Source organism: Populus alba, chromosome 17, assembly GCF_005239225.2.
Source record: "Populus alba chromosome 17, ASM523922v2, whole genome shotgun sequence".
NCBI lineage: Eukaryota > Viridiplantae > Streptophyta > Magnoliopsida > Malpighiales > Salicaceae > Populus > Populus alba.
In genome coordinates this window covers 21,000,924-21,020,118 of record NC_133300.1, presented here as the reverse complement: position 1 = coordinate 21,020,118, position 19,195 = coordinate 21,000,924, and the positions used below count along the sequence as shown (strand labels likewise).

The window sequence follows — 19,195 nt, the reverse complement described above, 5'->3', positions numbered from 1 at the left end:
ATTAGATAAGGATAACCATTGTACTTGTAACATTAGCCATATTTTTACTTATTAGTCTCTTCATAGCTAGAGATCCCAAAATAATAAAAACAGAAGCACTGCTACTTCAAAGTACTTCAACTTAATCTTACCAAGTAATTTGTTTTGACTGCCTTTATTTATTGTTAAAATCTTTTGGTCTTAATGAGATCTAACTAAACTAGCTTGCCCCTTTGATCTTAATCACGATTCCTGCCCTCCAAGTTCCCTAAAGCATACCTAAATTGACTGGATCATGGTAAACTCAACCCTGGAACTTTAATTTTGACAAATAGTGAGAGAGAGAGAGAGAGAGAGAGAGAGAGAGAGAGAGAGAGAGAGAGAGAGAGAGAGAGAGAATAACAAGTTGCACCGGTGAATAGATAAAGAATCGGCTACCCTTGGCTATCGGGTGTGAAAGGTTGGATGAAAATTTGGAGAAAACAAATGTGAAAAACAATTTTAAAAAAATTCTTCAACGATTCGCTTACGAGGAAAGTTGGAGTAGTATGAGAGTGGGGATCCTTCAAGTCATTTTTCATAGATAAGTTGAGATGGCAAGACGTGTCCAAAGTAAACAATGGTGATAATCGGATAGGGATAAATCCAAATAAACAAGTTGTGTTCAAAATTTGAATCAGATAGGGATAGATCCGACGACTATCCACGATGGTGGGGTTTCTTTAAGCTTGGAGAAAAAACAAAAGTAACTGAAAAAAATAGTCGGCGTGAAAGAAAGAACATACCCGATGAGGAATTTATGATTCCATCTTTCTTCAAGCTTTTGAAGAGAAGGAATCTATCAACTGCTCTTTTTGTTTGAGAAATCACATCCGAGTCTTATTTAAAAGAAGATATATATTATGATCCCACCGGTTTTGAGAGGATAAAACGGATACTATTTTAAAAAATAATTCAATTTGGAATTTTGGTGACAGAAAATTAGATTTTCTTGGAGCTAGTGAATCCTTAACATTTCATACTTAGTCAGGTGAGATTTAGAGGTGAAGTGTTAAAGGATAAAAAATAGTTAAAAAGGACGAAATGTGAAGGCTGTTTGATAGGAGGGAGGAAAATTATTGCTAATACTATATAATATATTTTATTTTCCTGTGGTATATTGAATTTAATTTTTTCGTTATTCTCAAAACTTTATTGTATCATTTGATTTTGTAATTTTATTAAGAAAATAACTTAAGCATTGAGTATCAAGATTGGTGAGTCTCGTACATTTCACTCAAATACTTAGCACACCACGCACATATGATCCCATGTTCTAAATAATCAATTGTATTCCTTGTAGAGAATTAATCAATGGACACTAATTAAGACTAATCAAGAAAATTCTTGAAGCAAGCTACAAGAACACAAATCCTTAATAAAAGAAGTAGAACTGGATCTGACATAAAGAACTGTATCACTATTATATCTCTCAGCAAACACACAAATCAACTACCTTACATTTCTCTTTCTCTTGAGAAGTATGAGCCGTACTGTCCTTCAAAGCAGATTTTGGCAACACAAAGCGTGTCAGCTAAAAGTTTTAACAGATTTATTTGCATTTCACTTGAAGGCGAGGGTCAATGGTGTTGCAATGGTGGTGAAAAAAGCAGTGGCGGCAAGGAATGTTGCAACTTTCTCCAATACCTTGGAGGTGTCACGGAACCTGTTGCTAATTAACTGTGAAACAAAAAGGGAAGCAAAGGTGAGTAGTATGGAAAAAGAACGCAGGTAGAAGAAAACAGGGAGTTTGGAGTGTTGAGTTGTTTCGTATTGGAGAGCTATTTGAATCGCTGCCTGGAAACAGAATCCCATGATTACACTAGGCCATTCTACAGATATCTGCCTGACAATGACCGTATTGATTAGTCGTGGATTGATGGCACGGGGAGGTGTTTGTTGTGATGGAGGTGCTAATTGTTGCTCTGTTTCCATGGCAGAATGAGGTTGAGGAGCCTGTGATTGTGCTGTTTGCGACAATATCTCTGTGTTGATGGGTGTGGACTGCAAGGGCTGTGTTTCTTGGGTAGCAGAGGGTTGTGCCTGTGATTCTTGTGAGTGGGATTCGAGGTCAATGGCAGGAGGAGCAGGTGGTGCATGTGATGGATGTAATGGTTGAAGAGGCGGTCGCAGCATTTCTGGGGCGTGGTTTTCAAAATGCGGAGGTTGGGTTTCTGGGTTTTGAGATATTTGGTTAGTGGCAGGAGGGGTTTGCGGGGGTAGCTGTGAAAGTGCTTCCAGTGATTGCAATTCAAGGTCGAAGGCAGGAGAAGAAGGTGATCTATTTGATGAAGGTGATGGTAGAAGGCATCTAACTCTGCCCCAGACAAGGAACAAGAGAGTGGCGATTGAAAGAAAAAACTGCTTGATGCTTTGAGTAATGTCCATGTTTGTATGAGTTGAGTTAAAGCTTTGAAGCAGGCTTTCCAGAACTTCTTGATATATATAGGAGATATGGTGGGCCACCACTCTGCTGATACTACGATGGGGGATTGGGGATAAAGGAATCGGACCACAGTCGGATATTTCTAATGAATCATTGTCATAGCTTGTTCGGGCTAAATAATTGTTCCCATTACTTTTATAGGTAAAGCAAAACGTGATCTAAAGTGCTTGTCTCAGGCATCTTCGGATCTTATTGCAAGAACAGTATGATGCTGACAAAATTTATGCGATGACTAAAATCTGACTTGTCTGAAGGAACATGTAGGAATCAATGAAGAAAGCTGGCCTGAAGAGGATTGCAAAGTGCATGCAGTGGGTATGGGTCACACCTTCTAAACAATTACTTTTCCCTTTCGTAAGCGTTATAAAACCGAAGATGGAACCGTTCATCTTGGATTGTTAACTGAATGCCTTGTTATTGACTGCTGACTAGTAAACTTGGGATTTCAGACTTCATAGTATCGATTGGATTCTAACTTCACATGAAGTGAACTCGGATCCGATACCTTGTTGGTGATTTCCGGCCCTTTCTACTTGGAAAAAGGCAACAGAGTCGTGGATTGGACGAAAAGGACACGAAAGCTCCACTTTCCACTTCAAAGATGATTGTTGAATTTCTTTTCGCTTGATGTGGAGATCTATTTTCTGACAGTATCTATCTAGCTTAACATAATTTATTGTTCTGCAACAGCCTCCATCAAAGGAAGAAATCTAAGCATGCTTAATTTGCTTCCTTTCATTTTATTTATGTTTTTTTTTTCTAATTATAGATTTCTTGTTAATACCAAATCACATTAGATGATGTAATATGGTTCATTAGATCATGAATGAATGCCAGGATTGCTTGTAAATGACATTGGTACTGAATTGAAGTGAAATGGTAAAAACAGAACATAATTACAGAGCTATAACTGTTAATGCCAAGATTTCTTGAGCTCGCACGCAAGCCCTTCTTGAATGAGCCAGGCACTGACCTGGCTTACCAGGTCCAGTGGTGTTTGATTTTTTTTTTTTTTTGTTATTTTGCTTGGCAAGTGCCAAAAGTAGACCCCTTGATTATATTAATATAATTGGTTAATGTCATCAATGGTGGCAACTAAACCTCGACTACCAGGCCATTCTAGATATCTGATCCCTTGATATTCGGTTCCTTCTGCATCTGTCTGTGTCTACATGAATACATGTGTGTGTGATTAGGGTTGTGGAATCCCTTTCCCCTATCCGAGCTAAGAAAAGAAGGTCATGCTGTTGAACTGCTAGCCTTTCTCGTATTATTAACCTGACAAGGCTGCCAACGTCTATTTCTATAGAATTCGACGCGTCTTCTGCATAGGCGTGTGGAATTCCTGTAATATCTATTAAATAAATATATAAATTTTTTTTAAGATTAGTTATTAATTCATGTATATTAATTTCTGAGGTTAAGAGAAAAATTTTATTTTAATTATACTATCTAAAATATTAAAAAATAAATTTAAAAATATATAACATTAAAGTAAAAGTCAAAATAAATTCATTATTAAAGTTACATCCTTCAATTTTTTGTAAAATATAATTTATTTATAATCGAATCTGAATCGATATTATAACACCACCTTAATCAGGATAAAATAACAATTTTATGTCAATTAGAAAACAAAGTAATTAAATTTTTTTCCTTTTCTCAATTCCTTCTTCTTTCACTTGATGCTTCCTTATATTAATATTTTATAAGTTAGATTTTGTAAGTTTACAATATTATTCTCTCACTTTTCTTATTTTTTTCCTTGGATTTTTTTTTTTTAGTTTTTCCCTTACTTTCTCTCTCACCTTTTCTTTTCTTTCTTTTTCTATTCTGTTTCTGCTCAGTCGGCAACATATAAAAGAAAAGTAGAATTGATTTGTTTTATTTTTTAATGGCAAATAACTATTTTACTCTTAATGAGTCATTTTGCTTTTATTTGACGGTTCTTTTTTTTAGCACTACAAAGCTCCGTTCATCCTAAAATTTTAACAAGATATTCAATATATTTTAAGATTTTTCATAAAATTTCAGCCCAATCTAATTATTGGATTGAAAATTACGTCCAAGAATATAAAACTAGTTAAATTGTGATTTTTCATTAATTTTTTGAATTTTTTTAAAAATTTTAAAATATTAATCCAAGTTAAAACATCATATTAGAAAACTACATGTAAATTTTCAGAATTTTTTATTAACTTAATAAAAAATTACAAATTTTTTGACCTGAACTATAACCCATCCAAATCTTTAACACGTTGGTGTGTTTGCTGCGCATAAATAAATTTCAATAAATATATCAATACATATGATGATCAGATGATGGAAAAAGAATTTTAAACTAAAATGATTAATTGGTGGCGGAGAATGAAGCAATTTATGACTTTATGGAGTGTTTAAGGAAGGAGCGATGCAATTCGGAAGAAAGGAAGCTTGTAAAGTCGGGTCCTACTAGACTCGACCAAAAGAAGATGGTCTTGCGTGGGAGTCAAGCAAATATAGTGGTCGGCAAACGTGTGTGGACAGAGAGTACCTGCCTGCCCGCCATTGGCTTGCAGGAACAAAGCAATTCATAGTCAATAAAGAAAAAGAAAGAAAAGAAAAGAAAAAACGAGGAAAGAGGGAGGAAGGGAACGGGGGGCTGATGGATCACGGATGCTTCGTTATAAGCTACCAAAGAAAGAAAAGAGATCACCATGTATTCTGTTTATCCATCCACACGACAGGACCACCGGATCTTAATTTGGTGCTTACAGAAATGAGCTCTCCTCTGGTCAACAAATTGATGGATTGTGCTAAGGCAGTTGCAGGTGGTAATCTCAAGCTTGCAGATGTTCTTTTTGAGGAAATGGAAGGTCTGACTGCCGAGGAAACCAGTGAAGTGACAAAAAAAGTTGTCAGCTACTTTGCTGAAGCTCTGGCTAGGCGAGTCCATGGAGTGTATCCTCGAAATCCTTTTCCGTTGATTCCATCCTCATTTATGAACACCCAACGTTCTCTTCGTTATTTTGAAATCACCCCTGCCCCCATCCATTTCCTTACCGCTGCCGATGTCATTGGAAAGCAACCAGTCCACTTCATTGACTTTTCCATCATGCTAGGCAGCCGGGAATATGATTCTTTGTTACCACGGCTTCTGCCCAATAGAGCATTCCGGTTAACTAATATCGGGCCAAATCCGTGTAAAGACAGCAAGCATATCCAAGAAAGGCAACGAAAACTCACTGAACTGGCACGACAGTTGAACATCGATTTCCAGCTCCAACAATTTGAAGCCAATATTCCTGCTGATATAGAAGAATGTGTACTCAAACTGGAAAGCACAAGCGAGGATGAGATAGTTATAGTGAGATGGGAATTTGAATTCCACAAATTGCTTGCCGTTGAGGGAGCAATCGAGAGAGTACTTTCAAAACTGAAGGAGCTGAAACCAAAATTGATGTTGATTAATGAGCAGGAAGCCGATCACAACAGTCCTGATTTCTTTGACCGTTTTGCCCTGTCTTTCCAATACTACTCTAGAGTTTTTAATCATTTTAATTTCGTTACTTCTAGGACAGATAGAGAAGAGGTACTGGAGAGGCACTGGAGGCGACAGATTAGCAATGTTGTTGCGTGTGAGGGCATTGACAGGGTCGAGCGGCACCAGACATTTGATCAGTGGAACGAACGATTGCGTGGTGCAGGGTTCCGTCCAGGGTTGGAAACTTTATGTAAATTTCCTATGTTCTACACATCTTGTGGTCCCCGACTGTTCTTTATTTCATTTTGGGTACCCATCGATCCAACTGAGTTTAGTAGAGGTAAATAATATCTTGCATTCTTCCTCTTCTTTTCCTATGTTTAATCATCAAGTAATTGTGCTCATTTGTATTTTCTGAATTTCTGAAAAATCTTAATCACTCAAGGGGTTGGCATTAGTAATCCCATCACAATTCAAGATGCAAGTGTATCTTCAGTAATTGAGCCAGAGGAAGTGTGCTCTTCAGATTCTGAAGATGACAGTGCTGATGATAATTCTAGTACACTTTGGATATTCTAGCAGTTCTATTAATTAATGAGTATTTATGTGTGATTTGTTTGTTGCAACTGCAGCGGAGTAGATTGTGGTATATTTGTGATGAAGTATGCTGATTGTCTTGCACTTGGAGATCATTTTCCTTTCACCCAACAAGACATTCCTCGCTTTCGACATCACATCTTCCTTGATATATATCGTGGGAAATTACGTCCTCAAATCTTGTCAAAGAATTTCAGAGCCTAATATTATGCATAGAAAACAAGTTCTTTAGGTTTCCAAAAAAACTCATTCCTAAATTTAGTTGAAGTTCTTGGCCGGAAAACTGGTTACAAGTGCTCGATAACATGGATTTAGTAGTGCTCCATGATTTGTCAAGTATGGCTGCTGATGAAAACCTGATTTCCTCACCGTGTTGTGCCTGAGAAAATATAGTATGAGAAATGATTATTGTCTTTTGTGTACTGAGACTGTGACATGGAGGATTAGTTTTGTAATTAGTGCAAACTGAGGATCGAAAAGAAATGGTCTGCAGAGGTAATATTCTATACTGTGAATGCATAATCAACCTTTTGTTCCATTGTTTATGGCTAATCGTTGGTTGAAGTTTAACGGCCAAATCCTCAAGCTTCTTTAGATTCATCCTTTGCTAATCATTTAGAGTAGATTTGAACTTTGGATCTCTTGCATTAACTGAAAATATATTTTAGCAAGTCATCAAAAACAACATGAATTTGAATTTATTAAGATACTTGATCTATTGCGTCAATCTAGTAACCTAGCAAGTTGACCCACGAAGAAGGCCTTAATCCTGTTACCAGAACGAAACGAGTTAATCAAACAGAAAGAAATGAAATTCTAGGTTGAGGAAAAGGGAGAGATGATCTAACCACCAGACATGTTTTTCTGCAAGAGGAAGCTCGTCAGAGCTAATTACAGAGATCATTCCCTGATTCCAAAGGGGTAATGACTAAGGAGATCAGACAAATAAACAAGCCTTCCAGTTCTTTGGTTATTTCAATTAACGAGTGCAGAATGCAACGCCTCAAATTGTTTATTACAAGCAATCAAAGAAAAAAAACAAGGCAAATATGAAGCACACTAATCTCTTCATGACAAAATTCAAGACCAGCTAGCAGTTTCTGCATTGCACACGTAAAAAAAAGATTGAAAAATTTAGCTGCTCTAAATATGAAGGAAGCCATTGGATAAAATCTCCCTACAACTGTGAAAAGTAGCATAATTTGGACACCATGCAAAAGGCGATTTGGCACCAAATCAACCAACAATCACCCGTTTCTGGGTGCCGCTATCTACCATACAGCTGAAAGAATCACAAAGGAAAAACAAAAAAAAAAACATGAACAGAAATTTAAATAGGTTATTGTGTCAGCCAACAAAACAACAGTGATTTTCAAGGTATAATGATGTGGAAAACGAGTTGATGGCAGTCAGGTCACCATGGATCAGCACCTGCTGTGGACTCAGGTACAGAGGCCATACTTCCATGTTAGCCCGTTTATAAGCGCTCAAGCATCAGTCAAAAGACAACATGAATCCAACTTTAATATCGTATCTCAAAATGGCTTGAGCAAAGCACCTTCTCCTTCTCTTTTTATCTTTCGGTTTGCACATTAATTCAACATTACATACACACACACACACACACACATCTTTTATAATTTATATTTTAAAAATACAAAAAATCATTTCAAAACTATTTTAAAAACAAATATATTTTATATCTCTTCTATTCTTTTCATATTTGTTGTCTTTATTAACTAAACACAACCTTATAAATCAATAGCTATTCACATAAAGGAAAGAAAAGCCATAAACAAAGGTGTAGGAATTCCAATCAACGAAGTGATGAAAAGCCTTAATGTCCATTGCCAAGCACCCTAAGCAGCTCCTAAACTCCTACAAGAAACACAACACTATCTAGTTATTCTCCTCATGAAATTATATTTCACTAATTACAGTAACAATTCATTGAAAACCTCAACAACTGATCCCGTCACTTAAAAAGAAGACCAAAACACTTAGATATCAAATCTTTATATATCAAAACATGGGAGGGAGAAAACTTCACTTAGAGATTCTTGTGGGCAGCTTACAAGTGGAAAAAAAGGCAAAGCCTTAGAGGTGTGATTTTTAATTATTTACAGGTTGGGTTTGTTTGTAGTTCTGTAAAAACCTTAAGGACAAATCAGTCCTTTCATAATGAACAGGTTGTTGTTTTCTGATAATAATAAGGTTTCAGTCTGGTAATGAAATGCAAATAAAAATCAATACTTTGCAGAGAGAGATGGCAAAATTCTCACTTGAAGATGGAGAAGGGTCAAGCTTTCCAAGGCCAAAAAGACAAAGACCCTCTTCTCCCTCTTCTCCTCCTCCTGATTTTACCATGGGAGAAATTGTTCGCGAGGATGAAGAATCTGAAGAAGATGAGGAAGAGGACGATGTGGACACAAGTGATGGAAGTGAAGAAGAAGAAGAAGAAGAAGATGAGGAGGAGGAGGAGGAGGAGGAGGAGCAGGTGGAAGAAATAGTTAGACCACAACCACAACCACCACAACCACAACCACCACCACCACCACCACCACAACAACAACAACAACCACCATCGCGGCCGCAAGAAAATAATCAGATAACTGTGGGACTACAGCTACCACAGCACAGATTGTTTGAGGCTTCAGTCTTTCTAGGACATACCCTTGTGGGGCCAAGCAGAAATGGGGCTATTTATGCAACTTTATCAGACCCAGAAGTTCTTGATTGTCCAATCTGCTGTGAACCCTTGACCATTCCTGTTTTTCAGGTATTTGTAACTTGTTTTTGTTTTTTCCCAGCTGAATGCCATTTCTTCCGTTTTAATGATGTGTTTATTTATATGTTTGTGTTGAATATGGTAATGGGTTATTGGAATTTTGAGCTGAGATTCCATCTTGATGCTTATATTTGGTATTTTTTGGGAAAAATTATGTTCAATTACTTTGAGTTTCTTTGACTTTGTATCTCGTTTTAGGTTGTTTGTTTGTTCTTGGGATTATTTTGTGTGTGAGAAAGGTTTGTTGAAATTGAATTTTTCTATTCTAATTATGCAGTTGTTTTGTGTAAAGATCAGAGTTATGTTGTTACCCTTTGACATCTTTAGGTAGCTAATAAGACAGACATTGGCTGTTTATGAAGAGGAAGTTGCTGTCAGGTCTTGTAAAAAATTCCAGTATGTGTGGTGAAGTGGCTATGAAAGTAGCAGTAATTTTCTTAAAGGTGGCTAGTTAATGTAATGGATTTAAGTCACTTGTTTGATTGGAATGAAGTTCATACTGCCATGCATGGTGGAGGTCCAGAAATTTAACAATTTAATCAGGTACTTCTTGGAAAATGGTTGTTGCACTTTGCACAAGAGTATTTTGGAGGAGCGCTGTAGGATCGAAGCATGTTGTTGGAGATGGTTGGTGATAAAAGGCAGTGAATGTTTTATGTGAAGCAAGTTTGTTGAAAGGTATTAGAGCAGGCTGGGATGATTTTACAGAAGGATGTCTGGTATGGTGATAGTAGTTCCAGGGGATGCATTTCTTTTGCTGTTATGTTACAGTGGAAAAATGCTATGGTTTGTACTTTGTTGTATGTGATGGTCTTGTAGGTTCACTGGGAGCCCAAGTTTGCATAGTTCATTCTACGTGTCAAATATCTTCAGAGCTAACTTTCCAGATTTAGTGTGAAGAGAGATTTAAATGGGTGGTTGAAGATCCATTGCCTCGTTGTTCTTCTAGGACTTTGAAGTTTGAACTTTTAGGAATAACACAATCATTCTGCTCTGCCAAAAAATGCTTTCAGGTTATGTTTATAGGGAAAGTTGTCCATGTCATGGGGATCAGAGAGGTTTTCATCATAGTTCAAAACATTTTTGATCTTCCAGTTACAAGCAACTTGTGTGATTTAAAATTTCATAATTGCTCTTTAAGCATTCTTAAAAAAAAAAAATGTGTACACATGGACCTCTCAAGAAAACAAAACGTTGAAAAGTTGATCCACAGAAATAACATTCCTTTCCTCAGTGGAGATCTGTATCAGTAGTTGGTGTAAAAATTAGTGCTATTTCACTTGCATTAATTCAATCCGTTAGTTCTTTATGTGAGCTATTATATGATACATATGATATTTTGCCATGTGAGTAACATTTGTATTGATTTTTTTCTTTCTGGGTTCTTGCTGGGAAATTTAGTGTGATAATGGACATACAGCTTGCTCTTCATGCTGCAAAAAACTTCAACTCAAGTGTCCTTCTTGCGCTATGCCTATTGGCTATAACCGCTGTCGTGCCATTGAGAAAGTTCTTGAATCACTGAAAGTGCAATGCTCCAATAGGAGTTATGGGTGCAAAGAAAGCATTTGTTACAGTAAGAAATACGAACATGATAAGAGTTGCCCCCATGCTCCATGTACATGCCCCCTGCCAGCTTGCAACTACCAGGGCTCATCTAAGCATTTGTACCTACATTGTGGGAGTAAACATTTATGTGACTTGACATCTTTCCAATTTAATACCAGCTTCCCTCTTTTCTTTATGGTTGATCACAAATTCCGTGTTCTTCAAGAAGAGAAAGAAGGTGTTTTATTCATTCTGACTAATAGATCGGAGTGTCTTGGAAATGTGATCACTGTTAGTTGTATGGGGCCTTCTTCATCAAAGCAAGGATACTTTTATGAACTCACAGCAAAAGCGGAGGGAAGCAATGTCAGATTCCAATCTTCCACTAGAAATATCCAAACCAGAGTTGATTACCCACCATCACTGGGGTTCCTTCTAGTCCCAAATGATTTCCTTGGTACCCATGGGGGGATCACCTTGGATGTCTGCATATGGCGTCTTGGCTCATATCCTTCTGTAAGCTCCTCACTGGGCAGCTCTATCCAATGTAAGTGAATAAAAAAGAACCAAATTGCAACTTGTGAGTGGCCCTTTTGAAATTGTAAAAGCAGATGTGACTAGCTTGTTTCGTAGTTTCTATATCCTCGTTTAATTTCTGATTGAATCTTTTTATTATGATGATATTACTACAATGATATTCATTTTCTACCCATTGGTTTATTGGTCTCCTCTTAAATGACATGTTCTTATTCATGATATTATCACCAAATAAATGATACATCTTGAAATGTATCGGTCAGAAGTGTGTTTTTACCTATTGGTTTATTAGTCTCCTCTTTTTTTTCTATTTTTTGGTGCAAGTGTTTTTTCGTGTGAAGGGGTTTGGTCTATTTTTGTCCCCAGTGGTTCAAAAAGTAAAATAAAATGATAGAACTTTTGTTGCGTAACTTATATGAATAAAAAAGCGATGAACAGAAACTTCTTGATAGTAAATGTTTTTTCAGCATTTATGGTTTTGTTTCAAGAGGGAAATATGTATCAGATGGGCATATCATAATTCTGGTAAAATTGCTCTGGTAAAGGTTGCAAGAAGTTTCAACTTGTACAAGCACCAAACATGCAATGGATTGTGCTTAATACAAACCTGGTGACTATGCTTACGAAGTACTGAAACTCTTGCCATCCAGTCTTCAATGGAATTAGGCAGATGAAACAACCATGAGCAAATACTTAGAATTTTCAAGGAACTTATAGTTTCCACCCCACAAGGTCATGGAAGCTATGATGATGTCCCCGCGTTGATCATTCCATTTGACCCGCAGAAGTGCTTTCCTAGGATTAAAGATTCCAGCATCAAGCATTCCTGGTGTGCTCTGTTGGGAGCAGTTCACGAGATTGAGTGACTGCTGCATGCTGAGAAATTGATTCTAGAGGTGAAGTGGGCAGCTGATCTGACATAACACAGTCATGCATGGACAACAGTTTGAGTTGGTGGCTCTATTTGGGTTCCTCCAGTTGATCTTCATTAACTTAGGGACCGTTTGGTAGTGCGTTTTAACTTGCATTTCGTCAAATTTTGAAATTTTTTTTTTTATTATTAAAATTGAGTTTGGTTTGTACTTTTAGGATCGTTTTGATGTGCTGATGTCAAAAATGATTTTTAAAAAATGAAAAAACATCATTGGTATGTATTTCGACACGAAAAGCTATTTGAAAAGCAACCGATACCAAAAGATAAAGAGATGGTACATTAATAAAGAAATGGTACATTTATACTCTTGGAGATCAAGTAACTTCCATTACTGCCTAACCGTGATACAAGGGGTACTACAATTTCTGCAACCATAAACGTATACAGTACAATGCAAATCGTGTAATAAGCTGATTATAGTTATATTTACACGATATCAGTTGAAAAACAACCTCTTAGATCTGTTAAGAGCTCTGATTTCTAGTAGGGGATGCTACAGCAACTTCTAACACAACGTAGACATTCAGATTGCGTGCGCCTAATCAGAGGTATATATAGACTTGCAAAAGCAAGAATGCCTATCTATGTACAGCAATGTTAAGATGAACGATGCATAAGCTGGACATGGTTTGCTTGGACCTTGAACAGCAAGGCGATCTATCCAAATCATCAGTGCTGCTACTTCATAATAAGAGGCTACACAACTAGCTCAGGGCGTTGGCAGTGCTTTCCCTGTTGGGCATTATTCACATGAATCACATCAGCCATCAGTTTGAGCTGGAGGGGCGTTTATCAACCATCTGTCAGCACCCATTTATTAACTGAAGTGAATAAGTTCAGATTGGGATGCAGTTTCTTCCACAGCCGTCCACCAGTTGTCATCTTCCTCGTCAATGCTATCCTGGTTTCAGAATATAAGAGAATAATCAGGTTCAATAAATATCATGTTTTTAACAACTGCATTCATTCAAATTTGCAGAGCTCGGACTGTTGAAATAAAATTGAAACTTCAATTCTGGTAGCTATATTTGTTACTAAGCAGGCGAGACATTTCCAGTTTGGATGTTATCGCTATTGATGAGTAAAATGTGTAATTTTGCCATTCACCAAGTCAGTATCAGAGACAATGGAGCTACTTCGTCAATTTTGAGAGAACTTCTCTGCGACATGCCTGCCATAGAGAACCTACTTCTCTGGAGGCATATCCCTGATCCCCAACATAACTCTGGTTCTATCTGGACATGATACAATAATCAACGGAACAGGAAAGTAATGCTTTGGGCATTTGACTAAGAAAATCAGAATCTGCTTCAACAAAGTAACAAATGAGAGAAAAAGCCGAAGGGAGCAGAGGATGGGAGGGAATGATGATATAACAACTCTTGACATGGGAAATGCTATGAGATAAGATTAAGACTCCTGAAATGTGACTAGAGCAGTACACTAACCGATGTCTTCTGCTTATTTTCAATATCATCTGCAACTTTTATGGCTTCAAGCCACCAAGAATCTTTAGAACAGCTATCTGGGTCATGTTTGTTATCACAAAGCAGAAAATCTTCACATTCGTTGCTAACGTGTTGAAGTTTAAGATAATCATTTGTTGACCCTATTTGATCCACCATTTGCACTGAATCATAAGAATATGGAGGATCAGGGATCACATTCCAAGGGATGGGACGTAAAGGGGACCGGTAACCTGTACCATCGATAATAACAGTTCAAAAAGTGATTACCCATGTATAAAAAGGGTACAACAATCATCAAAACTACAGAAAAAACTGTACTGCACCTTGGCAATCTGGATCATGGCATTTCTGATAATAATCCGCCCTTCTCAAGTCAACAACATACATAACTGAATAAAAAAAGGCATTGAAGCATATAAGCCTCTTTCTTTTATTTAAAGGAAGCAGTTGAAATTCCAAAACAATGGCAACCAAGTCTTTGAAGCAGCAGAAAAAGTTTGATGAACTTCAAAATATCTTAGTAATTTCGCCATGTGCAGTCGCATAACTTAAGAGTTTATACAGGGTATAGATTTCATGCATAGAGCACAAATATATTATACTTGCAGCTAAAAGAAAAATAAAATAATATAAAGTAAGAGTTACCATGATTGCTTTTATGCTCTCTACCAATTCGTTCACAATATCTATTTCTGGACATGCTGTAGACCATCAGTCCATACTCCGAGAACCAATACCAGCTTCGTATTTTTCCTAAACAGCAGAAAATTGTCAATAAGGAAACAAAGAAAATAAAAAGAAAAGCAGTCGATACCTAAAACATTTTATAAGAGAATTATGAAGCAAAAATAGGGAAAAGAATGACAAATTAATTTATGCTAAAGTTGAAGGTTATGTGATGAATCCCAGTGATAAAAAAAAATAAAAAAAAATTGAAGGGCCGCTGGAATGAGCCCGAGTCCCAACTTCCCATAAATTTCTTTAGATTAAGCTGAAGTTACTTAGAGTTGTAAAGGAAAATTCAGCAGGAGATGAAATCAAGAAGAAACCACAGAAGGATATCTACCATAAAAAAGGAAAAATCAAATAGAGCAGTTTAACAGGTCCTGCTGTTTCAAGTGATGAAATTATTAGAAAACAGGTGACTTTTCATATTTTTTAATTTTTACCCTTACTATCCAAAATGGGAAATCAATGGCCGCAGAAAATAAATCTTGAAAATGGTACCACCTGATATATTTCCGATTGAGGCAATAGATTCTATGAATTTGTCCAAGGCTGGGAATGGTGAGTTTCCAGTATCGCTTGGCACCCCATTCAATGGAAATTCTTTTGGGGTGCAGTGTCTTCTGTAATCATTGTTTACCTACATTACAAAAATTATTGATAAAAAAAATTAGTACATTAGAAGCATGCTGCTTCTGAAAGTACCAACAATAACTAAACTTCAATCTTAAGAGAAGCAGCAGAAACAACTGGAGTACATGACAGTTAAAGCACTTTGAGGGTATTGCAAAACATAACAAAATGAAGGGGGCTGCTCATCATTAGAACTAACACAGGGTTCAAACTTACCTCCGTATCAAATTGCAGGGTCTTCATACATTCCATGTCCACTTTGCAGACAAGAAGTTTATTGCAATCAACATCCATGCTGCAGATCAAGGATGACATGAACATGTCTTCTTCACACTGTTAATCAACAAACCAGCATATTATTGCGCGCTGAATGTCTGGGGAATTTGGATCATCACAAAATCACTAATTAACTTGTTGCTAATAACAGAAAAATTGCTGGTCAGCATTCTCTTGAAGGGGCAAAAATCCATCAGAGTTGATTGAAGACTTCTAGGTGATCAATATGGCACTTATGTGCATTATTACAACATGATTCAGATAAATGATAAACAGAGGCAATAACAATTGTAAAATATAGAATTTACCACCCCCTTTGTATGGTAGTCAAGTTACCAACAAAACCTAAGGACAATGTGCCGAGCATAGTTTGCAGGGCTTCTGAAGAATTCCTGTATTAACTTTCAAGGCAAATGGCATACCATGTCCTTACACTTGAAGCGCTCAGTAGGCAGCAGGACAGAATTCTTCCCTGCTTTTGATGAAAGAGCTAAGCGAAAGCAGCGGTTTCTAGAGTATACAGCAGCATCTATAAAAAGTTGGCTTGGAGGTTCAGCAGAGGATGAATCTTTTCTTATAAACATATTTTCAAATCTTTCATCTCTCCCTCTTGTACTAAGAATCCGAGAGCATATCTGATAATATGTGAACACACAACGATAACAATTGGTATTTATATAAGAAAATAAGAAAAATTAAACTCCAATACCTAAAGTAAATTTCCTGCATTAGTCAACCTAGTATGAAATATATATATATATATATATATATATATATATATATATAGAACACATTCTCAGCTTCATTTTCTGTAAGCAGAAATAAGTGCTCATTCCATAAGGTTTACCTCTGAAACAAATGCGCCTGCATGTGTGTTGTCTTTAAAAGCAGTCTTCGGGATGCGGATGATCAAATGACGAGAGAACTTTTCTGCATGAGTACAATTATAAGTGATAATAACTTTTCTTCTTGAACCAATGAAAGCAAAGCATAACAAATGGATGAGAAATTCATATACTGAGTGAAACTTAATTATGCAAGACAAGTTTCACAAAGTGGTTTACTAAGTGTTCTTTAGCATATAAATATGCTTTGACATTATGTAATATAGGATAGGTTATGAATATCATGCATCTCCAGAACACCATACCTGCAGTAGAAGAGTCAAGCTCTACTATCCAATCCTGGTTCCCTTGAATAGAATACTTTTCAAATAATGCTTCTAGGGTGACTGATATCAAGAGATCGACCATTTCATCTCCATTTCTTTCTGCATTGTCTCTCCTACTGAACTCCAGATCAAAATAAAGGTGGCATGGTAAACCCTGAAACAGCAATAGCATAGAACTGGCATAAATTACAATAGTGGCACACAAATGACCATCATTTGCACACTATTGACATTACTACTAGAACATCCTTGCAGGTTTGCTGCAACCAAATTACATCAATGCAATTGCCTTGAAATGAAACAGTAAATAGAAAATAATGTGAAATTGTAGGCGCAATTTATAGAAATTTATCAATGTAAAGCCAACCATGATTTTTCAACAATCACTGTTTACATTTTATGACGAATGGATTCCTGTGCAATCATCCTAGTGTCTTCTTTCATGAAATGGAAAACAAGGGAAAGTTTCTTACCTCCTGAATCACTTCATAATGGTGGCGAAATTTAGCATCCATGTTTTTGTACCTGAAATTAAAAACGATCGGGAAAAAAACCAGACACCTATCAGAGAAAGTACCTGAAGCATTTGTATTGATTCTAAACATCATTGCAAAAAGGAAAGACAAGAGAGAGAACCTTCTCCAAAACTCTCTGTATGTAGAAACAAGAAACCTTCGTTGTCCATTATGGTGATCTTGATAGCTAAAAATGCGTACATCTGCATGCTCTTTTGCAAAATTCATCGCTTCATTCTGCCTAGGAAATGTTGCCCATACTTCCTTACTAACCAAACAAGCAACACAATCACTTCACACCATAAAGGAAAAGAAAACATAAGAACAAAAAAATGAACTACAACCTCAAATGTGATTTTTGTTCCGCGAGATCAATGCGAATTTCACGCAAAAGTCTCAACAAGCTAATGGGTCTTTTTGGTGGCACTCCATGTGGAGACCCATAAAACACAACCGGCGAGATCTGCTTTCCTTGACTAACATTCTTTCCTTCAACTGCATTTGATGCAATCTAGATCGATAAAACACCAAGTTAATAACTTCATCAATTTTTACATTACAATGAACATCATAACATAAATTTCCAATAAGAAATAAACCTATCACTAAAAGAGTAAGAATACAAATACCAATAATAATCCAAAGTAAATAACTTTACCAATCTCTGCATTACAATCAGCATCAAAACATATTTTTTTTATTTTGTTTTATTTTATTTAAATGCAAGATCTAGCACAAAAGAAAAACAATAATAATACAAAGTCATTAACTTTATTAATCTCTACGTTACAAAGAACATCGAAACATGAATTTCTGACCAAAAAAAGCAAAACCCATTACTATAAAACTAGGCAAAGAAAAAAAAACAATAACAATACAAAATCAATACCTTTATCAATCTCTTACAATAAACATCATAACATGAGTTTCCAATCAAAAAAAGCAAAACCCATCTCTGAAAAAGTAGAAAAAACAAAAGGCAATTCAAAAATTTCGTACTTTCTTCTTTGGTTGCTCAGCTGAACCAGGAGATGCTCCATTTATTGAAATCCCTTTATTCTTGATTTTTCCTTTACTTCTCTTTCTCTCTCTCACAGCAGATTCTGCAACATCATTATAACTGTAAATCTTCTTTTCTAAATCTAAAAAAATTAAAAAATTAAAATCGAAAAAAATTGAAAATTTTAACTAAAACAATTGGGCTTTTTTTCCCTTTTCCTTTGCAACTTACGAGGAGGAGAAATGCCGCATTTGAAACATTCGAATAATCTATCTACGTCTTCCATTGTTGTTGACGTGCTTGATTTCGATCCCATTTTTTCTCTTACTGTTTTTTTTTTCCCTGTTCAGTGGAAGAAGAAGCGGGAAATCTTGTCACTGAATTTGCAATTTAGTCCACACATTTTCTTTTCTACTATATTACAAAACCTCTCCCTAATGTTTAAACGATGTCCAAATTGATCCCTCAACTTTAATTTGTATTTCGCTATACATTGAGAAAAAGTTTAATAAATGTTTTCAATTGAGTAGTTTGATATTTATCTTTTTTTCAAGTAGAGAATTTATAAGAAAGTTTAATAAATGTTTCAATTGAGTTTTATCTTTTTTAAAAAAGAAAAATTACAATAATTCAATGAATTAGATATTATTCAAAAGCATTGGGTTTAAATTTAAGTCAGATCTAGATATTTTCAATTTTATTTTTTTTATCTCTTTAGAATTTTTTTTCTCTTATTTAATTTTTTTTTTCATATGATAAAGAAAAAATAAATTAATGAGACTTTTTTTGTATTGTGCAAAAATTGGATGATTATTATTTTTTTTTTCATTTGAGGTTGGGTTGGGTCCTGCTGCCACCAGAAACGTACATAATTCTTAGTTTATTTGATTACATATGTACATAAACTTTTTAATTTGTTATATTTTTTGAACTATCAAAATGTATTGAAAAAACTTGCATAACTATGTTTTATCTTTTTTTTTTGCTTGGCTACCAAACCTAATAGTATTGGATTTGGTATTGCCGTCAAACCTAAGACGTGCACTTAATATAATCCCTCTACTCTTCATATGT

General features: G+C 35.9%; 3 protein-coding genes and 1 long non-coding RNA gene across 5 annotated transcripts; 3 read left to right on the top strand and 1 right to left on the bottom strand.

Moving 5' to 3' along the window:
- Positions 1-2,240: 2,240 nt before the first annotated feature.
- On the top strand, positions 2,241-3,381 carry LOC140954910 (uncharacterized). The gene is made up of 2 exons (XR_012168554.1): positions 2,241-2,779; positions 2,914-3,381. It is a non-coding gene; the product is annotated as an uncharacterized lncRNA (long non-coding RNA).
- Positions 3,382-4,960: 1,579 nt separating this feature from the next.
- On the top strand, positions 4,961-7,076 carry LOC118037097 (DELLA protein 2-like). Of its 2 annotated transcripts, none has more exons than XM_035042987.2 (2): positions 4,961-6,267; positions 6,560-7,076. In XM_035042987.2, exons 1-2 carry the CDS (start codon positions 5,109-5,111, stop codon positions 6,565-6,567), a joined length of 1,167 nt encoding a protein of 388 aa, XP_034898878.1. In that variant the 5' UTR covers positions 4,961-5,108; the 3' UTR covers positions 6,568-7,076. The 2 variants fall into 2 exon arrangements, with proteins under 2 accessions (XP_034898878.1, XP_034898877.1); XM_035042986.2 differs by lacking the exon at positions 6,560-7,076 and adding an exon at positions 6,373-6,536 and having other exon boundaries at positions 5,005-6,267.
- Positions 7,077-8,751: 1,675 nt separating this feature from the next.
- LOC118037098 (E3 ubiquitin-protein ligase SINA-like 7) lies at positions 8,752-11,572 on the top strand. The gene is made up of 2 exons (XM_035042988.2): positions 8,752-9,303; positions 10,714-11,572. Exons 1-2 carry the CDS (start codon positions 8,758-8,760, stop codon positions 11,413-11,415), a joined length of 1,248 nt encoding a protein of 415 aa, XP_034898879.1. The 5' UTR covers positions 8,752-8,757; the 3' UTR covers positions 11,416-11,572.
- A 1,141-nt stretch (positions 11,573-12,713) lies between these two features.
- LOC118037100 (uncharacterized) lies at positions 12,714-18,511 on the bottom strand. Its single transcript, XM_035042989.2, has 14 exons — positions 18,353-18,511; positions 18,121-18,224; positions 17,466-17,632; positions 17,243-17,389; positions 17,080-17,131; positions 16,586-16,760; positions 16,283-16,365; positions 15,858-16,070; positions 15,376-15,492; positions 15,031-15,166; positions 14,446-14,553; positions 14,124-14,189; positions 13,780-14,030; positions 12,714-13,232 (listed from the first exon to the last, which is right to left on the bottom strand). The coding sequence occupies exons 1-14, from the start codon at positions 18,435-18,437 to the stop codon at positions 13,149-13,151; spliced, it is 1,788 nt and encodes a 595-aa protein (XP_034898880.1). The 5' UTR covers positions 18,438-18,511; the 3' UTR covers positions 12,714-13,148.
- Positions 18,512-19,195: the final 684 nt, after the last annotated feature.